At 41.4% G+C, this 27,934-nt stretch overlaps 1 protein-coding gene across 1 annotated transcript in view; it reads left to right on the forward strand.

The window, feature by feature from the left end:
- The window catches only part of LOC132822106 (POC1 centriolar protein homolog A-like), a 148,607-nt gene extending 121,251 nt beyond the window's left edge, over positions 1-27,356 (forward strand). Inside the window, exons 10-11 of the mRNA XM_060835142.1 lie at positions 5,734-5,934; positions 26,925-27,356. Coding sequence (XP_060691125.1) covers positions 5,734-5,934; positions 26,925-27,005 — 282 coding nt within the window. The 3' untranslated portion in view covers positions 27,006-27,356. The remainder of the gene's footprint in view (positions 1-5,733; positions 5,935-26,924) is intronic.
- Positions 27,357-27,934: the final 578 nt, after the last annotated feature.

Raw genomic sequence — 27,934 nt, forward strand, 5'->3', positions numbered from 1 at the left:
ATAGTTTAACATACCAGATATTTTTGTGAAGACAGGGGAGAAAATGCATCTTCAAACAGAGCAGACCATGACAGGAAAGACCAGAGGTCAATCCAGTGAAAAGCACACGTTTAGTTTGAAGCTAGAAAACTGATTTGAAGCCCTGATTGAACTCGGTCATCCTGTGATTTTTACTAATATAGGATCTACAAGAAGAAATTGAATGATATGAAATGATTTTTTAATGGGCTATGATTGGCGATTCAGATGTCCTGAATCAACCAAGATATCTGAATCAACCAAAATGTGACTAAATGTTTCAAATTTGAAACAAATATCAATATTGCTGCTTTCTGTAAATATTGATTATTTCCATCTTGGAATGTGACTTGCTTGCGTGTGCTTAAGCTCTCAGCTGGTCAACAGATGTGAAGATCATTGATTTAGAATGAGCAGAGCAACTAGCAGTTTTAATTAAAGTGGGGGAATAGTCTCATCTTACGGGGAATTTTAGTTTCGCAGTTTATCACATGCATTCTCAAATGAAAAGAAACTCATTTTTTTAAACTGTGTCCAAATAGGTAATTTCTTTCTGGAGGGAAACACAGCAATGGTAGGAATTTTCTACTGCAAATCCTTGATGACAACTGACTAACCTGCGATAGAATTGTGTACTGTGATCTGTCATCCATATATTTGTGTTTTTCTTGTAAAACACACCAGAGCTTTCAGTGACATTAATTTATTATAATTATTTTTGTGCCTCTGATACCTAAACGTTTCATTTAATAAATATAAATCCAATTAGTCTACTTTCCATATTTTTCAGACATTCTTTGAAATAGCAGGAATTTACATCATTGAAAGCAGTAAGGTTTGTGATGGTCTTGAAGTTTAATCTAAGTAAATTTTAAAAGTTGAGTTGTCCTTGATGTTGGTTGTGGGGTTTGTTGGCTGCTGAAAAGAATTGTTGGCAAAGAAGGAATTAGCGTATATCTATAGATTTTGACATATGCTTTTGCATATATCCAACAAATAAGTGAATCTCTGTTTTCAGCCATGATATTCCATAATCACAATAGTAGTCAGCCCCAATTTTCTATCCCATAATGGTATGTTTTACTGATCTTACAACTGGGCACAATGGATCAAATTGGTGATGCAGACTGTGCTGCAAAAATGCACCGGAGTTGAAAACATACCCACACTAGGGTACAAAATGGTTTCTTTTTTGAGGGCTCATCTTGATGACTGCTTTTTGATTTTGGGAGGCTGTTCCTTGGTTTTAAAGGGCTACTTTTTCATTCTCTCTGTCCCTTGTATCAGGTGATGCAGGAGAAAGTGAGGACTGCAGATGCTGGAGATCAGAGTCAAAAATGTGGCGCTGGAAAAGCACAGCAGGTTAGGCTGCATCCGAGAAGCGGGAGAGGCAACATTCTTTCTGATGAAAAGCTTATGCTCGAAATGTCGACTCTCCTGCTCCTTGGATGCTACTTGCCCAGCTGTACTTTTCCAGCTATCAGGTGATGCAGTCAAGTTGTAACAATAAATTATGTAACGTGCGTCCTTAATTAAAATCAGGGTTGTATTCCTGCAAATTGCCACTTATATGAAAAAACTTTTAGTGAAAACATTAACTCTCATTGGAATCATTGTTAAAACTTGAGATACAGTTTGTAGGGTTTTCCTTTGCAGAAACAAATTGAGATACCTGGCTTTAAATGGCTAAATTGCCCAATTAATTGAGTAAAACATGCTATGTTAATTTAGTGTGAATTACCTGTGTTATGCTTTATTTGCTATATCAAAATGGCAGCCAATCACATTTCGTACAGATGATTCACATTTTATATGTCGATGCCCATTTTTGGAATGATTTTTACGGCTTCAAAGGAACACTTCAAAATCGATATCTCAGATATCCCTTATCATTAGCAATACTTAGGACTCAGGTTCAGCATTTCACTTTTTGTGGAGGGAAATAAAATTCAATTTTAATAATATCTAAACAAAACAGTACACTGGTTTGACAGTCATTTGTTGAGAATATAAGTTGACAGTTTCAATGTCTGTTTCCAAAGACAGAAGTGAATTGGCAGAGTATTGGGGAAAATAAAATCATTAGTTGGGGCAAGTTGCTAAATTTCAGAGTTTTAATCAATCCATAAGATCCTATACACTTGAATCATTTAAGTTAGAAGAGATTAAAGCAACTTAGTTAGACAATCTCAAGGTTTCAAGGAAGAATCGTGATGGTTTTGACAGAGGAAAATTACATTTCAATAATTCATTTGAGAAGGTTGAACAAGTAGCTCACACTATGGATAAAAGAGAGCCTGTAGGCATACTATATTTGGATTTCTAAAGAGGGAGAATTTTGGTAATTGAGAAGGTAATTGTGAATATTGAAAGCTCATGGTGTACTGGCTAACATTTTGACATGGATATTGGCTGGCTGACAGAAAACTGTGTGTTTAAACTATCTGCCTAATTTAATAGAATGTGATGAATGAAGTCTTGCAGGGATATGAGCTCAAATATTTAGAATTTCCATCAGAGATATAGGATGAAGGAATGACAGTTAAATTTGCAGATAATCTGAAGATAGGTAGGAAAGTATTAAGAACATAGAAGGAAATTGCAGACAGATACAAATAGGTTGAGAAAATTATCTAACAGATGAAGTATAACATGGGAAAATGTGAAGTTGTTCATTTTGGAAAAGAAGAATTAAAACAGTGTATTATTTAAGCAGAAAATGACTGCAGAATCACAAGATGTGGACGGATTAAGGTATTCTTGTCCATAAGTCTCAAAATGGAAGCATATAGGCACAATATGTAATCAAGAGGCTAATAGGATTTGATCCTTCATAATGAGAGGAACTAAACATAAAATAAGAGCTATGCTTAAATTATACAGGACATTGGTGAGATGACATCTCAAATATTGTGTGCAATTGTGGGTCTCCTTATTTTAAGAAGGATGTAAATGCATAGGAGGCAGTTCAGAGAAGGTTTACTAAATTGACACTGGGAATGAATAAGTTGTCTTATGAGGATAAGTTGGAGAGACTCAGTTTGTTTCCACTAGAGTTCAGAAGAATGTGATGAGTGACACAATTTTGAAAAATATATGATTCTGAATGTTCAAGATGGACGTGAACAGGATGTTGCCTCCTATGAGTTAAAACGGGGTATTGTTTTAAAATCAGATTTGCCCTTTCAGTACAGAGATGCAAAGAATTTTCTCTTTGGAACTCTACCTCAGTGGGTAGTGGAAGCAGAGTCATTGAACATTTTTAAGACACAGATGGAGAAGGCCACTTAGGACTGAGATATGAAATTTCCTCACCCTGAAGAGTGGTGAGCCTGTGAAATTATTTGCCACAGAAAGTGCTTGAGGCCATAACATTTAATGTTTTCCACAAAGGAGTTAGATGTCGTTCTTGAGGCTAAAGTGATCAAAGCATATGGGAGCAAGCAGGTAAAAGTAATGAGTTGATTGAGTAACCGTGATCATATTGAATGGCAAAGCAGGCTCAAACACAGAATGGCCTTCTGCTGTTCTTATTTTCTACATTTGTATGTTCCACGTTGTCTATGCTGCACTGGGAATTGTGCATGGTAATGCCTATTTGAGTAAAAATCAGAAATATGATCAATAGTCCTGGAAATTTCTGGCACACTGTTGTAATCTGTCTTATAGCAGTAGGAAATTATTAGTAGTAATTATCAACAACATTTCTTGATTTTGAAAAGATATCACATTTCAAAATTTTACTTTTAATTGCTAAACTGAAAAGTCTTCTGGGCTTTCTCTGATAGTAGAAATCTGGGCATTTTTTCTGTTTTTTCAAAGTTATGATCCGAATTGATTATTCTAGACAAGTCAGATCCCAAACTGAAATCCAGCTTGAGTGATCTTTTTAATTTAACAAGGTTGTCTTTCACAGAAATAAGTACACAATGCTGCAGATATTATCAATGAAAGCTTATTACTCAAAAGGAGAGGAAATAAAATATATTTTATCAAGCTATTAATGTTATTGTAAAATTAGCAAGATTGCAATACACACAGTAAAAATGCAAGATCGTCTATCCAAACATCATCAGTTTACAGGACTTGAACACCAGCGAGCTCTTCTATCATATCTATCGAGTTAACTGTTTCTTTCAGTTCCTGGTCTTGAGAGTTTGATAGCTGCTTCCTTGATTTGCTACATAACTGAACTTAGATTTTCTAAACTTTGAATGACCCTCAGATTTCTAACCAAGCATTTTTGATCTGGAACTTTTAAACTGAAATCCTTACACTGAGATGGTTGATTTCCTAACAGTTCTAAACTATCTCCTTCCTTCAGGAGGAACTGTTTCGCACATTTAACTTCCAGCAAAATCTTTGTAAACTGAACCCAAAGTTTTTCCCAAGTTACAGAATTTTCTCCAAATGATAAGAGCAATTCTGGCTATTTCTAAATGCAAAGCTCCTCGATATTTACTCTTACTGCTCTTAAATTCTCCCAATGCAAACAAATTCCTATCATCAACCTCATGAAGTCTTATTATAGTATTTTTTTTTAAAAATTGTGGCTCCGCAAATACTGACACAATCATTAAACTTCTCCATCCCACCCCATTCACAAATCAAAACTCATATGCCAGTAGTTTAAAATCCAAACTCTGAAATAAATGATCTTAAAATATGTAAACTACGCACCTTGTGTCACATAGTGCATGACTTACCATCACCAAGAGTTAAGGGTATCTTCAGACACTGAAAAAGAGCCACACTTTTCATTTTTAGGCAAAGCTTTGAAAATAGCTCAGTTCTTCACCAAGAATTATTCATTCAGGAAAAAAAGTTGAGCAGCAAATTTCATGATTGATTTTAAAAATCAGTTGACACAAATGTATCAATTGAAATAAATTCTAACAGTTTTGAATGAAATGTTTGGGATAATTAGACACTGGAAGGGATGAAGTGAAAAATTATTAATGCCCAATATATAATGTAACAATAAAAGGCTAGAAATTCCAAATGGTGAAGTTTATTAAACAGATGTACAGGACACTACTTCGTATGTTTTATGTTAATGCTAATCAGCTTGAGTACAAGGTAGACAGCACACACAGGACTATAATATGAGTAATATGTATTGAGTTTTTACAATTAAAATTTCCAACTGGCATTCACACTTTAAATCATTAAGTCTTTATTTAATGCCATATTAATAAATTGGTCCCTCAGCGCAACCTCCTGTATAGTAGAATATCCAAGTATATGTCAGATGAAATGTATGAAGGAAAATTTTGAAGTATTAGTTTGAGAGTCTGTCTTGCAAAGCTAGAACTGAACAATGAGGCCTATCTGAAGTCTTGCTTAGCACAATAAAACAAGAACTTCATATTTTGAGAATTATTCCTTGTAAAAACCAGCCTTTTAGATCTCCATGCAACAGTACAAGAAAGGAAAACACTGTGTTAGTGGGAGACATATGTAGTAATCTCTGAAATGGAGAAGTTTTAATTTAATATTTGTATGGAACAAATAGAGCATTAATCATAAACTGCAGAGTTTATTATACAGCTGTTTGCTTATGTGAACATACAACTTTACTAAAGAAATTGAAATATTGTAGGAACTCAATATGTCACTATTAATGACCTTGGACGATTCTGCAAAAAATCATTATGACTAAAGTTACCCTTGACCGACATGCTAGTTTTAAACTATCTTCTGTTTGTATTTTAGACTGTTTTGGAGGCAAATGTTTCAGACACTGGGTCAACTAACCTAAATCAACAAAAGAACGATTCAAGCAACATTTCGGCATCAGATGAAAAACCCATTCCTCACTTAAGCCAGTTTCATCAGCAAGAAGGGAATGGTATCCCCTCAGCTCTTGCAAGTACTCTGGAGCACATTGTAGGACAGCTGGATGTTCTCACTCAGGTAAGTAACATCAGCAGCAGCACTTTGTCACAAATGAAATATTGAGAAATATTTCCCATCTGGATCAAGTTGAAGCAGTGTTCCTGTGTGTGTATGCAGGTTCTTATGTGTGTATGTCTGTACATTTCAACCCTCCAAATGTTCACTGTATTCAGATGATCCCGTGCATTTGGGCTCGTATCCCAGAAAATCTTCTGTGTTAAAGATATAGAATTTATGCCAATTCACAAGAACTACTTGTGCATAATTCTTAAACAGATTTACGAAATTAAGATGGAATTGATAAAGATCATTGAAAAAACAGTCATCAAAGCAAGCAAGTCTAAGACCTGAGATATCCAGTTTTAGCACCTCTTTAACTGTAGTGCCACAGTATTGTATTTGTGGTTTACAGGAGGAGTAAGTACTGTAAATGTTTAAATTATAACAATATGCATTGTAGCAAACAGCTTTAGTTTTAAAATATTTAGCAATGATTCCCAACTATAACAACAGCAATGTATTAATTTATTGTGTTTCCAACACAATTAATTATCCCAAGTTGTTTTGAAAATGTGTAAGTAACAGGCACCAAACAGAATAAGGGAAGTACCCCAAGACTTAGTGGCAAAGGTTCACTTTGAGAAGGCTTTCTGAAAGTGCTGATCATGAAACAAGGCAGAACAATATAGGAAGAGAATTCCAGAGTTAAGACATAAGAATCATTCCAAGGTTAATGGTGTATTACGGATGAGCCTCGATTACTCAAAGTACATAGGCTGGGAGTATTTCGGTTGGTTAATTGAATTCCAGATAATCAAATGCTGGATAATATAGTTTAGCCAAGCATCAGGACCTTACGATCTTGCCAGGTAATCCGATGTTCAGATAATCAAGGTTCCTCTGTTTTAATACAATGGAGGAGTGATATAACCAACTTTGATGCAGAAGAGGGTGAATTCTAATACACCTGCTGGAGGAAATTACAGAGGTAGAGATAAGTGATAAAAAGAACCAAGTGTCCTTTAGAGTAATGGAGATATTTGCGGACTGACATGCCTTGGAAATCAAACTTAGAATGAGATTGGGTGGTGTGGGGGATGGTGGGTTCCACTGGTCTGAATCAGATGGAACTTCTGCAGTCGAATTTGGGAAACTGATCAAGATGACATTGGAAAACTGCAGCCTGCAGGTCACAAAGCCTCAACAAAAGAAACAAACAAATCTCAACAAAAATGAGATTTTATCTGGTGTGGCACCGAGGTAAAGATTTAGACTGGGGCTACCTTTGGGAATAGAGCTACCTAAATCAACTAAAGAGCCATTCAAGCGATGTGATCAAGTGAACTTTGTAAAAGATCTCATGTATGGTTTGAAATCCAGCTCAATTAATTGGGACAGGTTGTTTATGAATAGCTTTATTTTGCATTAGTTCGCTCAGGTAAAGAAATGGAATCAGGAGTAAGGCTACAAGGTGCCTGCTGAAATGATTTAGATCATACCAATGTTTAACTGGGCTTATTCTTTATCTATACTGCTTAGTATAATATAGATTTGGGTTTTTTTTAACCCAAGGACAACCTTCCATACAAAGTTCTTTTATTAGCAGTTTTCATCCTTGTTGCTTCAATATTGATGCTTCCCACATAAATCCAGTTCTTTTATTACCAGATAATTTTCTAAATTGATATTTGGTTGTGCTGGATCTAAGTTTGCCATTAATCACCAACTCTTCCTTAGCTAGTCAATGCCACATGTAATATAAATATCTGTTCACCCACAAGTGAAAACTACCTACAGATACTGTAATACATTGCAGAAGCTTTCCTCAGGAAATTAAATGGATTGGTTGGGGGAGAGTCCAAGCAATCCAATTGAATACCTAAAAACCTCTACAATTCAGCTTTGTTTTTTTTTGTTTTGTTATGTACTGTATCTGGAACTGCAAAAGTTAGTACAAAAGTTGTGCTCCTTGATCCAGACAACAGTTTGACTTTGGTTAGGAATAGATGAATTGGCCTTCCATTATGATTCATATTTTTTGCCTTCAGTGTACATTAGTTTTCAATTTGATAATGAAATCAGTTTAGCATTTTCCAATATAACGTAAGTGTAATGTCATGCACTGAAACATAATTTTGTTGATTTTAGCAGCAGATGTATTTGCATAATGATAACCCATCCAGTGCGCTTGAAGCAAGTGTGCAGAAATAAGCTAAAACTAAATAGAAAATCAAAATACCCGCTTTTTACAGATTTATTGATGCAAATTGTTAGCTCACTAGTGCTGATTTAAATTACCACGTTTGATTTGGGCGAACAAATCTCTTTGAGGAATGTGTTCAATAATGTTTTTGAATAAGCTTTAGAGCATTGACACATCGCAATCCATTGCATGCTAAGTTACACGCATCAACACATTACCTGTGAGCAGACCTCACCCATAGAGAATTAAATTTGAAACTTGTGAGCAGTTCCTGTGTTATAGCCTAGCAATATTAAGTTATTTTTGTCAGTCAATTCTCCAAATCCTTTTCAGTGTCAGTAAAATAAGGTTGACTTTTCATTTAGTAGTTTTATGAGCTTTCCAATTAATTGATCCTATGGTTTCTTTTTCTTTAACGGACCATATTTCACATACAATGCTTTTAACCAGGTTATAAAATTAGTGGCAGTTCCAATAAATTCTCAGGCAAGCTTACTATCCTTTTCTGATTACTCAGAACACTTAGGCAGTGTCAGATCACTTATTTGATTTAATAGATCACTTATATTGTTTGTGGATTGCAGTGCACCAGCTACTGCCAGTTCAGGGTGCAATTGTTGTACCACTTTAATGCAAGTAATAATATTAACTAGCTTAATGAGAACAAAATTTTAAATTAATACACATATGCATACACTCTTCAGAATTGGGTTACACCAAGAGAACTATCCTGTGCACCAGCATCAAATGGGTTTTTCCCTCCCCTTGGATTTTCAGCCCTCCTGGATTTCTCATGAAACTCTTGGAATTGAGAGTTGGTCTTCTGACCAGTACTGGTTAACACCTGGAACAAAAGACAATTTTTTGCCAGGGCTTCTCGGACAGACTTGAGAAGGGAAAATCCATTGTATACTTCGACTGATAACCAGAAGGTGGAAAAGACTGAATGGGGTAAGGAGGAGCAGTGTTATGTTAAATGTTGGCTTAGTAGAACAAAGAAAGACAGTTGAAGAAGCCTTTGTGTTGCTCTTATCAGCAAAACATGCAAGAATGCTGAATTTCAACCAATTAGGACAATTTATACGGTGGGAGGAAAGGATGCTGAGTGGATGACAAATTGGCTCTAATTGGCTAAGATGTTGCCATGCAGAAAGCAATAGGGGTCTGAAATAGAAGTTACTGGAAAAGCTCAGCAGGTCTGGCTGCATGTGAAGAGAAATCAAAGTTAGCGTTTCTGGTCGACCCTTCCTCAGAACTGATGGTAGCTAGGAAAATGGCATTTTATATGCAGAAGACAGGGTCAGGGGAAGGGGTAAGGAGTAAGTGACAGGTAGAGATGTAGAGCAAAGAGAGAAAAGAACAGTTGGACAGACAAAGGAGTTGATAACGACCTGGCTGGGAGGGTGAATAGCTGTTAGTGGACACTGTTAGTGGGTAGATAGTGTGTAGTGACAGACTGTGAGATAACAAGGCCTAAAATGATTGAACTGGATATTGAATCCGGAGGGCTGCAGGGACCGCCATTGCAAAGTGAGGTAGTGTCCTGCCAGTTACACTGGAGCACTGAAGTAAGGGAACAGTGTAGTGTGTTAAAGTGGCAGACAACTGGAAGCTCAGACCTAGAACATATCCTGCAAAACGGTCACCCAGTCTATGCTTCACTTCAAAGAATCATAAGATCCCTACAGTCTGGAAACAGGCCCTTTGGATCAACAAGTCCACACTGATCCTCTGAAGAGTAATCCACCCAAACCCATTTCCCTATCCTATTACCCTACATCTACCCCTACCGAATGCACCTCACCACATCCCTGAATACTATGGACAATTTAGCATGGCCAATTTACCTGACCTGCACATCTTTGGATTGATGGAGGAAACTGGAGCACCAGGAGGAAACCCATGCAGACATTGGGTGAATATGCAAACTCCACACAGTCACTTGAGGCTGGAATTGAATCTGGGTCCATGATTCTGCAAGGCAGCAATGCTAACCACTAGCCATCATTTTCTCAATGTAAAAGAGATAATACTGTGAGCAGTAAATGCAATAGACTATATGTGAGAAGTGTTGCTTCAACTTGGAATGTATGTTTGGGCCCTTGGACATTGAGGGGGGAGGAGATAAATGGGTAAGTGTTACACTCATGGTGGTTGCAGGGGAAGTGCCGTGGGGCTGTGGGGAAGTGTTGAGAGTGAAGGAAGAGTGGACTAGGGTGTCCTGGAGAGAACAGTCCCTGCAGAAGGTGGACAAGGGAGGGAAGGGAAGATATGTCTAGTGGTGGCGAAGGGTGGAAATGGCAGCTGATGGTCTTCTGGATGGAGATGTGACATTACCAGTTCAGCTAAGTATTTTAAATTAGTTGATCACATTTGGCAATTTACAAATTGAAAATTGCCTGCTTAATCTCCCCAGTCCATTAACAAGTTCTTCAAGGACTTTTTTAAAGGACCTTAATTGGAGACAGCCTTGAATATGCTTAACAACCCAGTTATAACAGTTCTCGCAGCAAAGAATTCCATACATTAATTAGAGCCTTGTGTAGCTTTTGTGAAACCTCCTACTTGTATATGCCATTCCCTTTGAAATAAAAGTCAACATTCCATTTGCTTTCCTTATTACCTGCTGAACTTGATGTTACCTCTTTGTGATTCATGAACTGAGGACCTCCCAAGTCCCTGCTTTCTGCATTTGTCCATTTAAATAATTTTCACCTCCTCTATTAATCCTGCCAAAGTGCTTAATTTCACTTTTTTTCGCACATTTCATCTGCCATGTTTTTGCCCTCTCACTTAACCTTCCATTGGCCTCCGGAACCGCTCGGGTGCCATTACCCACACGGCCGCTGCAGCAAACGCCACCATGAACCATGACATCACTTCCACCCCCACCGACCATGCAGCGTCCGCGATTGCCGCCCAGACAACCGCCTCCACGATTGCCAGGAAGACCATCTCCGGCAGATTCGCTGGAACAACACCGTTTCTGCTGTCGCCGCAGCCACTTCCGCCCCCGGAGTTGCCGTCGCCGCATCCACTTCCGCCCACAGTGACGTCACTCACCTGCACAACGATCAGGCCACATACGTGTCCGCCCCCACACCGATCTCCATCTCCGTGCTGATCTCTGCCCCCACGCTGATCTCCATCCCCAACTCCGCCCCCATGCCTAACCCCGCCCCCACTCCCAGCTCCAGCCCCACACCAGGTCCTAGCTCCCAGCACTGCTGTATTTTCACCATCCCCCCCAGACCTCCCTCTCTCTGAGGATGAAAGATCAGTCCTCAGCAGAGGCCTCACCTTCATCCCCCTATGCTCCAGGATTAATGAATTCAACACGCGGCGAGACATCGAACAATTCTTCCGCCACCTTCGTCTCTGCACCTACTTCTTCAACCAGGATTCTCAGCCACCCTCTGATGACCCCTTCTCCTGCCTCCAGCACACCCCATCCACCTGGACACCCCGTGCTGGCCTCTTACCCGCCCTCGATCTTTTCATAGCCAACTGCCGCCGTGACATTAACTCCCTCAACCTGTCCATCCCACTTACCCGCTCCAACCTCTCACCCATGCAACGTACAGTCCGCCACTCCCTCCGCTCCAACCCCAACCTCACTATCAAACCAGCAGACAAGGGAGGCGCGGTGATAGTTTGGCGCACCGATCTTTACATTGCTGAGGCTAAACGCCAGCTCGTGGACACCACCTCCTACTGCCCCCCTTGACTATGACCCCACTTCCCACCACCAAACCACCATCTTCCAGACCATCCATAACCTCATCACCTCAGGGGATCTCCCATCTATGTTCGGGACACCACCCACGCCCTCCACCACCTCCATGATTTTCGCTTCCCCGGCCTCCAATGCCTTATCTTCACCATGGACATCCAATTCCTATGCATCTCCATCCCCCATCACAAAGTCCTCAAAGCCCTCCGCTTCTTCCTTTCCCGCCGACCCAACCAGTACCCTTCCACTGACACCCTCCTTCGACGGACTGAACTGGTCTTCACTCTGAACAACTTCTCTTTCCAATCCTCCCACTTCCTCCAAACCAAAGGAGTAGCCATGGGCACCCACATGGTCCCCAGCTATGCCTGCCTCTTCCTTGGATATGTGGAACAGTCCATCTTCCGCAGCTACACTGGCACCACCCCCCACCTTTTTCCTCCGCTACATCGATGACCGTATCGGCGCTACCTCGTGCTCCCGCGAGGAGGTTGAACAGTTCATCAACTTTACTAACACCTTCCATCCCAACCTCAAATTTACCTGGACCGTCTCAGACTCCTCCCTCGCCTTCCTAGACCTCTCCACTTCTATCTCGGGCAACCGGCTCGACACGGACATTTACTATAAACCGACCAACTCCCACAGCTACCTAGATTACACCTCCTCCCACCCTGCCCCCTTTAAAAATGCCATCCCACATTCTCAATTCCTTCGCCTCTGCCGCATTTGCTCCCAGGAGGACCAATTCCAATACCGAACAACCCAGATGGTCTCCTTCTTCAAAGACCGCAATTTTCCCTCAGACGTGATTGATGATGCTCTCTATCGCATCTCCTCCACTTCCCGCTTCTCCGCCCTTGAACCCTGCCCCTCCAATCGTCACCAGGATAGAACCCCACTGGTCCTCACCTACCACCCCACTAACCTCCAGATACACCGTATCATCCTTAGTCATTTCCACCACCTCCAAACAGACCCCACCACCAAGGATATATTTCCCTCCCCTCCTCTATCAGCGTTCTGGAAATACCACTCCCTCCGCAACTCCCTCTTCAGGTCCACACTCCCCACCAACACAACCTCCACTCCCGGCACCTTCCCCTGCAAATGCAAGAAATGCAAAACTTGCGCACATATCTCCCCCCTCACTTCCCTCCAAGACCCCAAGGGATCCTTCCATATCTGTCACAAATTCACCTGCACCTCCACACACATCATTTACTGCATCCGCTGCACCCGATGTGGCCCCCTCTACATTGGGGAGACAGGCTGCCTACTGGCGGAACGTTTCAGAAAACGCCTCTGGGACACCCGCGCCAACCAACACAACCATCCTGTGGCTGAACACTTTAACCCCCCTCCCACTCCGCCAAGGACATGCAGGTCCTTGGCCTCCTCTATCACCAGACCATGGCAACACGACGCCTGGAGGAAGAGTGCCTCATCTTCTGCTTAGGAACCCTCCAACCACAAGGGATGAATGCAGATTTCTCCAGCTTCCTCATTTTTCCTCCCCCCACCTTATCTCAGTCCCAACCCTTGGACTTAGCACCGCCTTCTTAACCTGCAATCTTCTTCCTGACCTCTCCGCCCCACCCCCTTTCAGGCCTATCACCCTCACCTTAACCTCCTTCCACCTATCGCATTCCCAACACCCCTCCCCCAAGTCCCTCCTCCCTACCTTTTATCTTAGCCTGCTTGGCACACCCTCCTCATTCCTGAAGAAGAGCTTATGCCTGAAATGTCGATTCTCCTGCTCCTTGGATGCTGCCTGACTTGCTGCACTTTTCCAACAACACATTTTTCAGCTCTCACTTAACCTGTCTATATCCACATGCAGACTATCTGTGTCTTCTCCACCACTTACCTTCCCATCTTAATTTTGTGCCTGCAAACTTGGAAATAGTACATTTGCTTCCCTCATACACGTCACGATTATATATTGTAAATAATTGTGGTCCCAACACTGGCACACCACCAGGTTCAGGTTGCCATCTGAACATGTCCTCCTTATCACAACTCTCGTCTATTCCAGAAATAGAAATTGCTCATGAAACTCAGCAGGTCTGTTAACAGCTGTAGGAAGAAAGTAGAGTTAACAGTTTGAGTCTGGTGACTGTTCATCAGAACAGATGTTACCAGACCTGCAGAGTGTTGCCTTCGATTTCTGTTTTTGTTTCAGATCTCCAGCACCTGCAGTCCTTTCTTCTGTTTTTGTCTTAGAGTCATAGAGAGGTACAGCAGGGAAACAGACTCTTTAGTCTGACTCGTCCATGCCCACCAGATATCCTAAATTAATTTAGTCACGTTTGCCTATATTTGACCCATATCCCTCTTAAACATTTGATATTCATCAACTCATCCTGAGGCCTTTTAAATGTTGTAATTGTACCAATCTCTACCACTTTTCTGGCAGCTCATTCTAATAAATTAGTCAGGCATGATTTTCCTTTCTTGAAGCCACTTCTGATTCTGCTTGACCATATTACATATTTCTAAATGCTCTGCTATTTCATTCTTTATTTTAGACTGTAACTTCTTTCCATTAACAATAAACAGTAAGTGTGTTGTGAAGGACATGTCCACAAATGTCGCTATGTAGTTACGAATTAATTTTGCCCGATTTGCAATGAATGACCATAAGACACAGAAGCAGATTTAGGCCATTCGGTCCATTGGGTCTGCTCCACCATTCAATTGTGGCTGATATGTTTCTCAACCCCACTCTCCTGCCTTCTGGTAACCTTGAACGCCTTACTAATCAAGAATCTAGTTTTTCTGTGTCTTAAATACAGTCAATGACTTGGCCTCTACAGTCTTCTGCAGCAATTAATTCCACAGACTCACCATTCTCTGGCTGAAGAAATTTCTCATTTCGAAAGGGTCACCCTTCATTCTGAGGCAGTCCTTCTCAGTATTCAGTAAGTTACAATCAGATCCCCCTTCACCTTTATAAACTCCTTCGAGTACTCAACTGCTCCTCATATGATAGTCCCTTCATCCTGGGATCATTGTTTTAAGCCTCCTGTTGAATTCTTCCAAGGCCAGCACATCCATCTTTAGGTAGGGGGCCCAAAACCACACGTTATTCCAAATGCAGTCTGCCCCAAAATCTTATACATCTTCAGCAATGCGTCCCTGCTCTAATCCTCTTAAAATGAATGCTCACATTGCATGTGCCTTCCCGACTGCCAACTAAACCTGCATACTAACCTTAAGAAAATCCTGAACTTGGTCTCCTAAGTCCCTTTGTACGTCAGACTTACGAAGCTTTTCCCCATTTAGAAAATAGTCTACGCCTCTATTCTTGCTATCAAAATGCAAAACCTTGCACTTTCCCACATTGTATTCCATCTTCCACTTCTTTGCCCACAATCCTAGTTTGTCCAAGTTCTCCTGCAGCTTCCCCAGCTCTTCAATACTACCTCTCCCTCGATCTATCTTGGTGTCAACTGCAAATTAAGCAGCAATGTCCTCAGTTCAGGATGTTTTAAAACTTAAAATCACTCTAGTAGTGTACTGAATTTCAGGATTTTACACAGGTTTCCATAATTTAAATTGTTCTTACTATTTTTTAGAAAAAAAAGAGACAGTTGATAAAATGAACTGGCTTTAAATTAAGTCTAATTACTGAACATATACAATTCAGAAGTTTAAAGAAACACATTGCTGTAACGTATAATATCCCAAAGTGTCTTATTCTCTTACTAAGATTGATTATTCATGTCAAAATTTATTATTTCTGACTCAGCTCAAAAGTTCCAAAAATCTATTGGCCAAATGTTTCCAATAGAAAGATAGTCAGAGCAGCTGTGCAGATGGAAGTTGCATGTCAGACTTTTCCAGAAGACCAAATGCAGCTGACTCTCCAGGAATTGCCCAGAAGTTGAAATTTCCTTAGGAGTCTAGAATCTTCCGCAAACAACCCCTGCTTCAAGTTAGAACTTCCACCACCCATCCCAATTGGATTTGTCCTACCTGCCACCCTGTCCCTACACTGCATTGCACACTTACTCTCTCAATATCTTTCAAAGTGGTGACAGGACCTTTAAATCGCAGTATATGGCCTTTATTACTCAAAAAAAACATGTAGTTTACACACTTCTCCCTCTCTGCTCCTGTCTTCCTGGATTAGTTTGATGTGCTTTGGGTAAGAAGGCTGCTGACCTGCAAGCAGAAAGGATTCCTGTAGATGCAAGTCTTTTTTTTGTCCAATCTTGAAAATCTAGGCCATTGTATAGGTAAGATTAGAGTTGTGCTGTAAAAGCACAGCAGGTCAAGCAGCATCCGAGGAGCCGGAATGTCTACGTTTCAGGAATGAGGTTAGGAGCCTCGAGGGTGGAGAGAAGAATGGGAGGGGGGTGGGACTGGGAGAAGGTAGCTGAGAGTGCAGTAGGTGGATGGAGGGGGTAAAAGTGATAGGTTGGAGAGGAGTGTGGGAAGGAAGATTGACAGGTGGGACAGGTCATGGGGATGGTGCTGAGCTGGAAGGTTGGAACTGGGGTAAGGTGGGGGAGGAGAAATGAGGAAACTGGTGAAGTCCACATAGATGCCATGAGGTTGAAGGGTTCCTAGGCGGAAGATAAGGCATTCTTCCTCCAGGTGTGGGGTGGTGAGGGAGTGGTGGTGAAGGAGGCCTATAATCTGTATGTTCTCAGCAGAGTTGGAGGGGGATTTGAAATGTTCGGCCGCGTGGTGGCGTGGCTGATTGGTGCAGGTGTTCTGGAGATGTTCTCTGAAGCGCTCTGCAAGTAGGAATCTGGTGTCCCCAGTGTAGAGGGGACTGCATCAGGAGCAACGGATACAATAAATGACATGTGGAAGTGCAGGTGAAACTGTGATGGATATGGAAGACCCCTTTGGGGCCTTGGACGGAGGTGAGGGGGGAGGTGTGGGTGCAGGTTTTGCAATTGTTTGCGGGGGAGGGGAGGTGTGGACTTGACCAGGTAGTTGCGGAGGGGACGGTCTTTCTGGTAAACGGATAGGGTGGGGTGGGAAATCTATCCCTGGTGGGATATTTGTAGGTGGTGGAAAAGTTGGCAGATGATGCGATTTATGTGGAAGTTGGTGGGATGAAATGTGAGGACCGGGGGGGGGGGGAAGGAGGGAGGGAGGAGGAGGGGGAGGGAGGGAGAAGGGGGGGGAGGGGGGGTGGGTCCTGTCCTTGTTATGGTTGGAGGGGTGGAGTTCGAGGGCAGAGGTGCAGGACATGGATGAGATGCATTGGAGGGCATCTTCAACCATATGGGAGGGGAGGTTACGGTCTTTAAAGAAGGAGGCCATCTGGTGTGTTCTGTGGTGGAACTAGTCCTCCTGGGAGCAGATACGGCGAAGGTGAAGGAATTAGGAATATGAGATAGCATTTTTTCAGAAGGTAGCTGTGGGAGTCAGTGGGTTTGTTAAAAATGTCAGTGTTAGAACATAGAACATAGAACATAGAAAGATACAGCGCAGTACAGGCCCTTCGGCCCTCGATGTTGCGCCAACTGAATCCTACCTAACCTACACTAGCCCAATAACTTCCAAATGCCTATCCAATGCCCGCTTAAATGACCATAAAGAAGGAGAGTTCACCACTGCTACTGGCAGGGCATTCCATGAACTCTCAACCCGCTGTGTAAAGAATCTACCCCTAACATCTGTCCTATACCTACCACCCCTTAATTTAAAGCTGTGTCCCCTAGTAACACCTGACTCCATTAGCGGTAAAAGGTTCTCAGTGTCGACCCTATCTAAACCCCTAATCATCTTATACACCTCTATCAAATCTCCCCTAAACCTTCTCTTCTCCAATGAGAACAGCCCCAAGTGCCTCAGCCTTTCCTCATAAGATTTTCCTACCATTCCAGGCAACATCCTGGTAAACCTCCTCTGCACTCTTTCCAATGCCTCCACATCCTTCCTATAGTATGGCGACCAAAACTGCACACAATACTCCAGATGAGGCCGCACCAGAGTCTTATACAGTTGCAACATGACCTCAGGACTCCGGAACTCAATTCCTCTACCAATAAAGCCCAGTACACCATATGCCTTCCTCACAGCACTATTTACCTGGGTGGCAACTTTCAGAGATCTGTGTACATGGACACCAAGATCCCTCTGCTCATCCACACTACCAAGTAGCCTATCATTAGCCCAGTAATCCATCATCTTGTTACTCCTACCAAAGTGAATGACTTCACACTTAGCTACATTGAATTCCATTTGCCACCTTTCTGCCCAGCTCTGCAACTTATCTATATCCCGCTGTAACCTACCACTTCCTTCCTCACTATCCACAACTCCACCGACTTTTGTGTCATCCGCAAACTTGCTTACCCAGCTTTCAAGCCCTTCCTCTAGATCATTTATAAAGATAACAAAAAGCAATGGTCCCAAAACAGATCCTTGTGGTACACCGCTAGTAACTGCACTCCAAGATGAACTTAGTCCATCAACTACTACCCTCTGTCTCCTTCCAGCCAGCCAATTCCTAATCCAAACCTCTAATGTATCCTCAATGCCATACCTCCGTAGTTTTAGCATTAGCCTACCATGGGGAACCTTATCGAACGCCTTACTAAAATCCATATACACAACATCTACTGCTTTACCCTCGTCCACTTCCTTAGTCACCTTCTCAAAGAACTCAATAAGGTTTGTGAGGCACGACCTGCCCTTCACAAAACCATGCTGGCTATCCTTGATCACGTTATTCCTATCCAGATGTTCATAAATCTTATCCCTTACCATTCTCTCTAAAAATGCAGTGTTGAGTCAGTCATTGTTGATGAAGAGGTTCAGGAACGGGAGGGAGGTATCAGATATAGTCCAAGTGAATTTAAGGTCGGGGTGGAATGTGTTGGTGAAGTTGATGAACAGATCAACCTCCTTGTGGGAGCACGAGGTGGCACCAATGCAGTCATCGATATAGCGGAGGAAAAGGTGGGGAGTAGCGCTGGTGTAACTCCGGAAGATGGACTGTTCTACATAACCAATGAAGAGACAGACATAGCTGGGGCCCATGCAGGAGCCTATGGCTACCCCTTTTGTCTGAAGGAAGTGGAGGATTCGAAGGAGAAATTGTTGAGGGTGAGGACCAATTCAGCCAAACGAATAGAAGTGTCAGCGGAAGGGTACTGGTAGGGATGTCAGGAGAGGAAGAAACGGAGGACTTGGAGGTCCTGGAGATGTAGAGGGACTAGATGTCCATGGTGAAGATGAGGCTTTTGGGGGTCAGGGGAACATGAGTCCTGGAGGAGGTGGAGGGCGTGGATGGTGTCTTGAATGTATGTGGGGAGTTCCTGGACAGTATTGAGGTAGGTGGTGATGAATTTGGTGGGATAGGAGCAGGCTGAGACAATGGGTCGGCCAAATTATGAGGTTGGAAGCTGTGGGCGGGAGATCCCCTGAGGTGATGAGATTGTGTTTGATCTGGCAGATGATTGGTTTGGTGATAGTGGGGGTTGGTGGGGGTGGGGTTGGAAGGTGAGGTCATGGTCGAGGGGGCTGTAGGAGGAGGTGTCTTCGAGTTGGCACGCTGAACTACCACTGCACCCCCTTTGTCCACTGGTTTGATGGTGATGTCAGGGTTGGAGTGGAAGGAATTGAGGGCTGCGCATTGCAAGGGAGAGAGGTTGGAATGGGGGAGGAGGTGGACAGGTTGAGGCGGTCAGTGTCTCCGTGATAGTTGGAAATAAAGAGGTTGAGGGCAGGTAATAGACTGGCACGTAGTGTCCAGGTGGATGGGGTGTGTTGGAGGTGGGTGAAGGGGTCCTCGGAGGGTGGACGGGAGTCTTGATGAAAAAGTAAGCTTGGAGGCGGAGGTGGCAGAAGAAATGTTCAATGTCACGATGTGTATTGAGGTAGTTGATGCGGGGTGAAGGTAAGGCTTCGTTGATGCGTGGACGGGGTTGGGGGGTGACTAGTTGATGTGTGGACGGAGGGGAATGATTCGTTGATGCATGGATGGAAGGGGTTTATTCTCATTGTACAGGTAGTTATCCTATAATACAATGGTTGCATTCTTGTGCAATCCCACACTGTTGAAAAATTGCATTTTACAAACAGTGCTTAAAGTGTTGGCGCTGCAATTGCATTACAGTGAACACATGTTTTAGAAGTTTGCGCTTTAGAAAATGTCTCCATTTCATCAATTTTGTTACAGTGAATTTGTGTTAACAAAACATATGTTATTGTAGAACAATCTGTATATTATAATTTTTAAATATTTTTGTGATAGTTTCAAAAAGCACATAATGTTATCTACAGCTCTTTAAAGGTATCTGTCAAACAGGATGTCTGGATACAGAAAACAACAAATGCTGGCAGTCATACCAGGTCAGACAGCATCCATGGAGAGAGAGGAAGCTAACGTTTTTATTCTAGAGACTGTCCATCAGATGAAGAGTCATCTACACTCGGAACATTGCTTTCTCCATGGATGCTGCCTGACCCATTGTGATGGCCAGCATTTGTTGTTTTCAGTACAGATTCCAGCATCTACAGTAATGTGCTCCTGCCTGATAAAGAATCTGTTTTCAGAGGCTGTTCTCCTGATTGAAACAAGGAAAATCTTTCTGAAATCAAATATCCATATCCTTTTTCAAAATGTTTTGTAAACTCTGAGGAATTCATTTAATGCCATGTGTTTCTAATATTTGACTTGAAAGCTACCATTTTGTGTACTTGAGAGAGAAGACATATGGTTTATATTGCTGGAGGAAGTAGGTTTGTAAACTGCCGTGTTTCTCTTGTGGCATGTGGTAAATAGCACAAGTCTAACAGAAAAGAAGGCTTCCAGGCATATTGGACAATTTATTGACATTCCATACTCTCAACCATTTGCTTAGACTATTGCCCTCTGACCTAGCAGTCTGGTTCTCTTGGGTTTCTGTCACACTTTCAAAGATTTGTAAAGTAGTTCCCCTGGTTAATCTGGGTCATTCATGATTAACAGCAAGACCATAAGGCAAAAGGCATAGCTGGTTGAATCAGATATAAAAGGTTTCTTGATTGGTAATACTTTAAAAAGATGAACATATTGGGTTCAGGAGAATATCTTGAACTTTAAAAACAATTTAAATTTTTGCATATAGTCTTATATGCAGTATGTCACTTTGAACAGAAAATACATCTCTGGAATTACTTTAATAACTATGCTCTAAATAATATTTAATATTCTGTCTGTAATCTTTCACTTAGATACCTTAATTAAGATTACATTAGTCTGAAATTCTGTCAAGTTATTTCAGTGCAGCTAATACTATTTATAATAGTTCCTCACAGTCCTGGTGATGTGGAGACAATTCTGCTGAAATTGAGTTAAAACAATTATGCCTGCAAAACCAGGGTAATCTTTAAGTTATTGGTAGTTTTGTTTCTAATTGCCAGTGGCTAGTAGTACGCATATAGGAAAATGAGTGTAAAACTGTTCTGTTGGCTTTTAACAGTGGAGCTAACATTAAACTATTCATTTTGCTGCGTATAAAAGAAAATGAATCAGCTTATTTCAAGCCTTCCAAAGCAGGTTCTAACAAATGATTACTTTTAAAACTAAATGGCTTATTTTTGTTTTAAAATTCATTCATGGGATCGGGCTATCACTGCTGAGGTCAGCATTTTATTGCCCAAAGGCATATTGGTCTGGAGTCATATCTAGGCCAGATGAGGAAGGAATGCTGGATTTCCTTCCCTAATGGACATTAATGAAACAGAATCTTTTAGAACAATTTCCAGTGGTTGCATGATGCCATTAGGCCAGCTTTTCAATTCCTTCGGGTGGTGGGAGCAGAGAGTGGAAGAAGTGGAGCCTGCTGGGAAGGTAAATGATTGTTTTTTAAGTGGGTGCGATCTTAATTTTGTGGTTAGGAATGGGACTCCCAGAAGGTATGTTGCCTCCCAGGTGCTAAGGTTTACAATATTCTGAAGGGGGAGGGTGAACAGCCAGAAATTTTGGTACATATTGGCACCAACGACATAGCAAGGAAATGGATTGAAGATCTGAAAAGTGACTACACAGAGCTAGGATGGAAGCTGAAGAGCAGAACAAGTAGAGTAGTGCTCTCAGATTTGCTACCGGTGCCATGAGACAGTGAAGTGAGGAATAGTCAGGGAGTGCAGCTGAACATGTGGCTGCGCGACTGGTGCAGGAAGGAAGGTTTCAGATCTTTAGACCATTGGTATGCTTTCTGGGGAAGGTGGGACCTGTACATGAAGGATGGGTTGCACCAGAACTGGAGGGCACAAATGTCTTGGGTGGGAGATTTGCTTGAGTGTTTCAGGAGGTTTGGCGGGGGGTTGGGAAGCCAGAGCTTACACATCTGATGGAGGATGGCGGGGTGGTGGGTGGTTGGTTAAAGATGAGGCAGAGATTGGATATAGTGAATCTATCGGGAAGGTTTTTCGTGTAATAGAACAAAGGGATTAGTTAAACTGTGTCTGCTTTAACACAAGGAGTGTCAGAAATAAGAGTGACAATCTTAGAGCATGGATCAGTACTTGGGACTATGATGTTGTGGCCATAACAGAGACGTGGGTTTCAGAAGGGCAGGAATGTTTGCTCAATGTTCCAGGGTTTGCAACATTTAAAAAGAATAGGGAGGGGGGAAAAGAGGAGAGGTTGTAGCATTGCTAATTAGTGCATCATAGCTACAGAAATGAAGGTTGTCGAGGAAGGTTTGTCTACTGAGTCATTAATGGTAAAATTTAGGAACAGCAAGAGAGCAGTCACTTCACTGGGGATCTTCTACAGAACCTCTAATACAGTAGGGAGATCGAAGAACTCGTGGGCCAGCAGATTTTGGAAAAGTGCAGACGTAGCAGGGTTGTTACGATGGGTGACTTCAACTTTCCCAATATTGATTGGAACCTCCTTAGTGCAGGTGGTTTGGAAGGAGCCATTTTTGTCAGGTGTGTTCAGGAGGGTTTTCGTACCATGTGTGTAGACAGGCCGACAAGGGGAGAGGCCATTTTGGATTTGGTGTACGGCAATGAGCCAGGACAAGTGTCAGATCTCGCGGTGGAAGAACACTTTGATGATAGTGACTACAACTGCCTCACATTTACTGTAGCCATGGAGAGGGAAAGGAGCAGTTACCATGGGAAAATATTTGACTAGGGAAAAGGATTTGGGATGTACAGATTGGGAGCAATTGTTCCACAGAAAAGGCACAGCAGACATGTGGAGATAGTTTAAAGAGCAGTTGTTGCGAATTATGTAAGCATTTGTTCTTCTGAGACGGGTAACCGCCTTGGATGACGAGAATAGAGGAGTTTCTCATCAAAAGGAAGAGGGAACAAGGGTCTAGCTTTATGGGATTACAGGCTTATTGGAAGGAGCTCAAAAAAGGACTCAGGAGAGGGCACAAAAAAGGTTTGCCAGGAAAGATTAGGGAGAACCCAAAGGCATTTTACTCGTACATGAGGAGTAAGAGAATGATCAGGGAGAAGGTCGGGCCGATCAGGAATAACGTAGGGAACTTGTGTGTGGAGTCTGAGCAGATAGGGGAAGCACTAATTGTGTTTTTTGCTTCGGTTTTCACTAAGGAAAGGGACCTTGTTGTGAATGAGAACACTGAGGAATGGGGAAACAAGCTTGAACACATCAACTTCATCAAACTTGATGTGCTGGAAATTTTGGCAAACATTAAGATTGATAAGACCCCAGGGCCAGACCAGATTTATTCTAGGTTGCCCTGAGAAGCGAGAAAGGAGGTTGCTAAGCCACTGGCAAAGATCTTTGCTTCCTCACTCTCCACAGGAGTCATACTGGAGGATCGGAGGAAAGTGAATGTTGTTCCCCTTTTCAAGAAGGGGAATGGGGAAATCCCTGGTAATTACACACAAGTCAGTCTTATGCATGTGGTCAGCAAGATTTTGGAAAGAATTCTGAGGGATAGGAGTTATGACTATTTAGAAAAGCAAAGTGTGATGAAAGGCAGTCAGCATGGCTTTGTGAGGGGCAGGTCATGCCTCACAAGTCTTATTGAGTTCTTTGAGGAGGTGACAAGATAGTTTGACAAAGGTTGAGCAGTGGATTTGGGGTACATGGACTTCAGCAGGGCATTTGATAAGGTTTCCATGGTAGGCCCATTCATAAAGCCAGGAGATATGGGATGCGGGGAGATTTGGCTGTGTGGATTCAGAATTGGTTGGCTGACCGAAGGCAGAGAGTAGTTTTAGATGGAAAGTGGTGAGTGGCATCCTGCAAGGCTCTGTTCTTGGGCCTTTGCTTTTTGTAGTTTTTATAAATGACTTGGATGAGGAGGTTGAGGGATGCGTTAGTAAGTTTGCCAATGGCACAATTGGAGATGCCGTTGATAGTATCAAAGGCAATTGCAGGCTGCAGCGCGACATTGGCAGTATGCAGAACTGGGCTGAGAAATGGCAGATGGAGTTCAACCTGGATAAATGCAAAGTGATGCATTTTGGAAGGTTGAACTTGAATACTGAATATAGGATTAAAAACCGGATTCTTGGCAGTGTGGAGGAGCAGCGAGATCTTGGTGTTCAAGTGCATAGATCTCTCAAAGCCACCACCCAAGTGGATAGGTTTGTTAAGAAAGCATATGGTGTTTTGGCTTTCATTAACAGGGGAATTGAGTTTAAGAGCTGTGAGGCTTTACTGCAGCTCTACAAGTCTCTGGTGAGACCACACTTGGAATACTGTGTGCAGTTCTGGTCGCTCTATTCTAGGAAAGATGTTGAGGCTTTGGAGAGGGTGCAGAGGAGGTTTACCAGCATGCTGCCTATTTTAGAATAGGATTAACCCTTGGCACAATATCGTGGTCCAAAGGGCCTATACTGTGATGTACGTTTTTATGTTCTGTGTTCTTGTGCAACAATGGGGTTTGAACACATGTTCCCAGCAGGTTAAACATGAGGCTCCAGGTTACAAGTTCAGTGATATTACCGCTATACCACTGTCCCCTTCTGTTACACACTGAAATTTGGTGACCAATTTGTGTATGGTAAGTTATCAACAATATAATTACTACCTGTCTTCCTGATTCTGAAATCATCAATGCAATATTCTTCAAATAATACCATGCAGTATTTGCCTTTGTTTAATGTTGCATTTATGAAATAGTTTGCTGGAAACATGGTACTTTTTCAGTGCTGCACTGAAGCATAGATTGATTACTATTTTTGCACACTCAGAAAATTTAGGAATATGGTGTTAAGGCCAGAAAGTGGAGCTGAGGTGGAAGCCTGCTCACAATGTTAGATGGCCTATTTCATTTTCTGCTTTCTTACGTTCTTATGCTCTCAACATAGTTAAAATGACTCAGTGCCTCCAACAGCAGAATCCTTCGCAATAATATTTCTGTTGAGCTGCCATTACCTCTGAAGATAACTGCAGTAACAATGTCTTATGTTTAAGTATTGGATGCTCAGAAGCCAGTAACTCCTTCCATTTATTTTATTGCTGTGTTTCTGAAATCAGAGCTGCTAATATTCCTTGTGAAGAGTGTTTTAAACGATGTCCTGTTTTCTGTTTAGTTTCTGCTCAGGGAATGAATTAGTAATAGACTTAAAAGTAGAAGTACATTAATTGCTTTGCAAACAATGTAACTACAAGGTATTCTAACAAGTGGATGTACTCATAAGAGTTCATCTGCTTCCCATCATCTTCCAGCATAGTTTTGAAAATCTCTTAGCTGTTCAGAGTTTATATATTGCTGTGCATTTATCAATTCAATATAATCTTAAACAAAAAGAAATTGCTGGAGAAACTCAGCAAGTCTGACAGCATTTGTGGAGAGAAAGCAAAGTTTATGTTTCGGGGCCAGTGACTCTTCCTCAGAGGCTTTTCTAAATATAATCTTGTCTGCCCCAAGTGTGAAATTTTATTTTTGCATATCAGTGCTATACCATGTTTTTGGCAAGTGTAATTTGCAGCACAAATATTGTGCAATGTGAATGATGAGCATAAAGATCAAACCAACATTGTTTTCATCAAATCCATTGCAGCAATTTCAGATCAAAAATGCATTTACTTATTCAACCAATATTGCTGATGACCACCTAACTATTGCCAACTGGTATACCTTCCATTCTGTCTTGTTCTGCTAAAAAGAAAGTAAGGGGGAAAAATTAAATGCTCAGTTGAAGAAATGGATTATTTTAAATGTTTATTAGTGAATTTGGATGTGTGATTCTATTCAATTTAATTTCCTTTGTACCTCATTGAAAGGTTCATATCAAAGGCTTTTGAACACCTTGTCTCCTTCTGCTTTAAGTTCCTGCTTTTTCCAAGCAGGGATTTTAAACCATTGTGATGTATGATTCAGGTGGAACTACTTTTAGTTTAGATATTAATGGTCCAACGTTATACTTTTCTTCAATTAATCATTTAAATTAATTATGTATCAGTTAAACAATGGAAGCATTTTATTTTATGACATTTGAAATATGAAAATTCCAAAGACTTTGTTTCTTACAAATTAATTGATCCTTGGAATATTATTGTAGTTAGAGTGGTGTGAAATCATGGTTACAACATTGTTGTGAGGAAATTGAAGCCTGTTATATACTGTGATCTGAATGTTTTGTCCTATATGGGCCCCAGCCCCAAGGGAATATCAAGGAAACTGCTTTACTGTGATCCATTTAGTAGAACCTCACTATAACAGATGTCAGATTTTAAAGTTTAGAGTTGTGTATCTGAATTGCAAGCAGTTAAAGAGCAGCAAAACTATTGTCAGCCTAGCCAATGGTTATATTGGAGGCGACAGTAAAACGAAAGTGGGACGTACAGAGAAGTTTTTCATCTTTTTTTCTTGTGTATGGGATGGTATGAACAAAAGCTAAACATACAAATTCTGTTACTGATGCAACATCAATCAAATTGTGACAAGAAAGATGATTTGCTTATCTGAGGCCATAAGATTCATGTATAATTTTATTTGTGATTTCTCTAGTCCTGGAAGTTTTTTTGTTTCATATATATTGTCTGGGGCTGTTCCTTTCAACTCATTGCTTATGTATGACAAAACCAGTATCACAACCCTAATGCTGTCACGTGAAAAAGGCTGCACTCCCCTTTATTTCCAATGAACAGCACTTTTTAATTTTACTCTTCAGACAGTGACGATTCTTGAACAGCGACTTACATTAACAGAAGACAAGCTGCGGGAATATCTTGACAAGCAACAGACGTCATGATTACAGTAAGATCTAATGTTTGAAAAGAGGAGTGAAACACCAGTGGAATTAAAAGATTAATCATCTTTTTTGACAGATATGCTTAATAGGCATTAATTCACACAAGTCACTAATCAAAGCATTGTTAACTTGTTGGTCCTCCTTGAGTTGATGTTGCCTGAATATATCTGCCCTGACTGTTTCAGCAGTGATGTGTATGCTATTGTTTTTGTACTTTTTATGTACTCATGCCCTCTGTGAGAGAGAATCTCCAATGCAATAAATTGTTTTATTTCATACAGAAATAGACCCATATGTATTAATATTTTATACATTGAAATAAAATTATGATATTGAAGTTTGCAACTAAAATGTGTCAATTGCATTAGATGTGGTTTAATTGTTTACAATGGTTGAAAATAAAGGGCTGAACTTTGTAGGGGGAGCAATGGTCCTGACTACTGACCAGAAAGCCAAGCAATGCAACAGCATCAGTCATTTTGGGCATTCCCCAATTGGAATCTATGGCAACTCGGCAGCTAATGGATTTCCATTTGTGTTTCCTCATTTAAAAGGTGAAATCCTGATTCCAAGAGCTTCCAATAATAATATCCCAATGCATTAGGATATTTTTCTGTTAGCTTGTATACACTAGGATCAATGAATGCTACTGGGGATTTATAAGCAGAAAGAAAAGCAGATATAACTTCTGTATAAAAACAGAAAATGCTGGAATTACTCAGGTGTGGCAGCATCTGTGGAGTATGTTAATGGACTAGATTATTTTCCTGTTTGCATTACAGGTGGAGAGACAAGGAAAATACTCAGGGTGTCGCTCAAAGCATTCTTGTAGCCACTAACCTTTTTCCCTGGAACAGGTTAGGAATGGTTTGGCTGTCCATTATATCACAGCAGATGGCCATTTAAGGTGGTTAAGGTCCTTATTAAGG

Source organism: Hemiscyllium ocellatum, chromosome 14 (genome assembly GCF_020745735.1).
Source record: "Hemiscyllium ocellatum isolate sHemOce1 chromosome 14, sHemOce1.pat.X.cur, whole genome shotgun sequence".
In the NCBI taxonomy this organism is placed as follows: Eukaryota; Metazoa; Chordata; class Chondrichthyes; order Orectolobiformes; family Hemiscylliidae; genus Hemiscyllium; species Hemiscyllium ocellatum.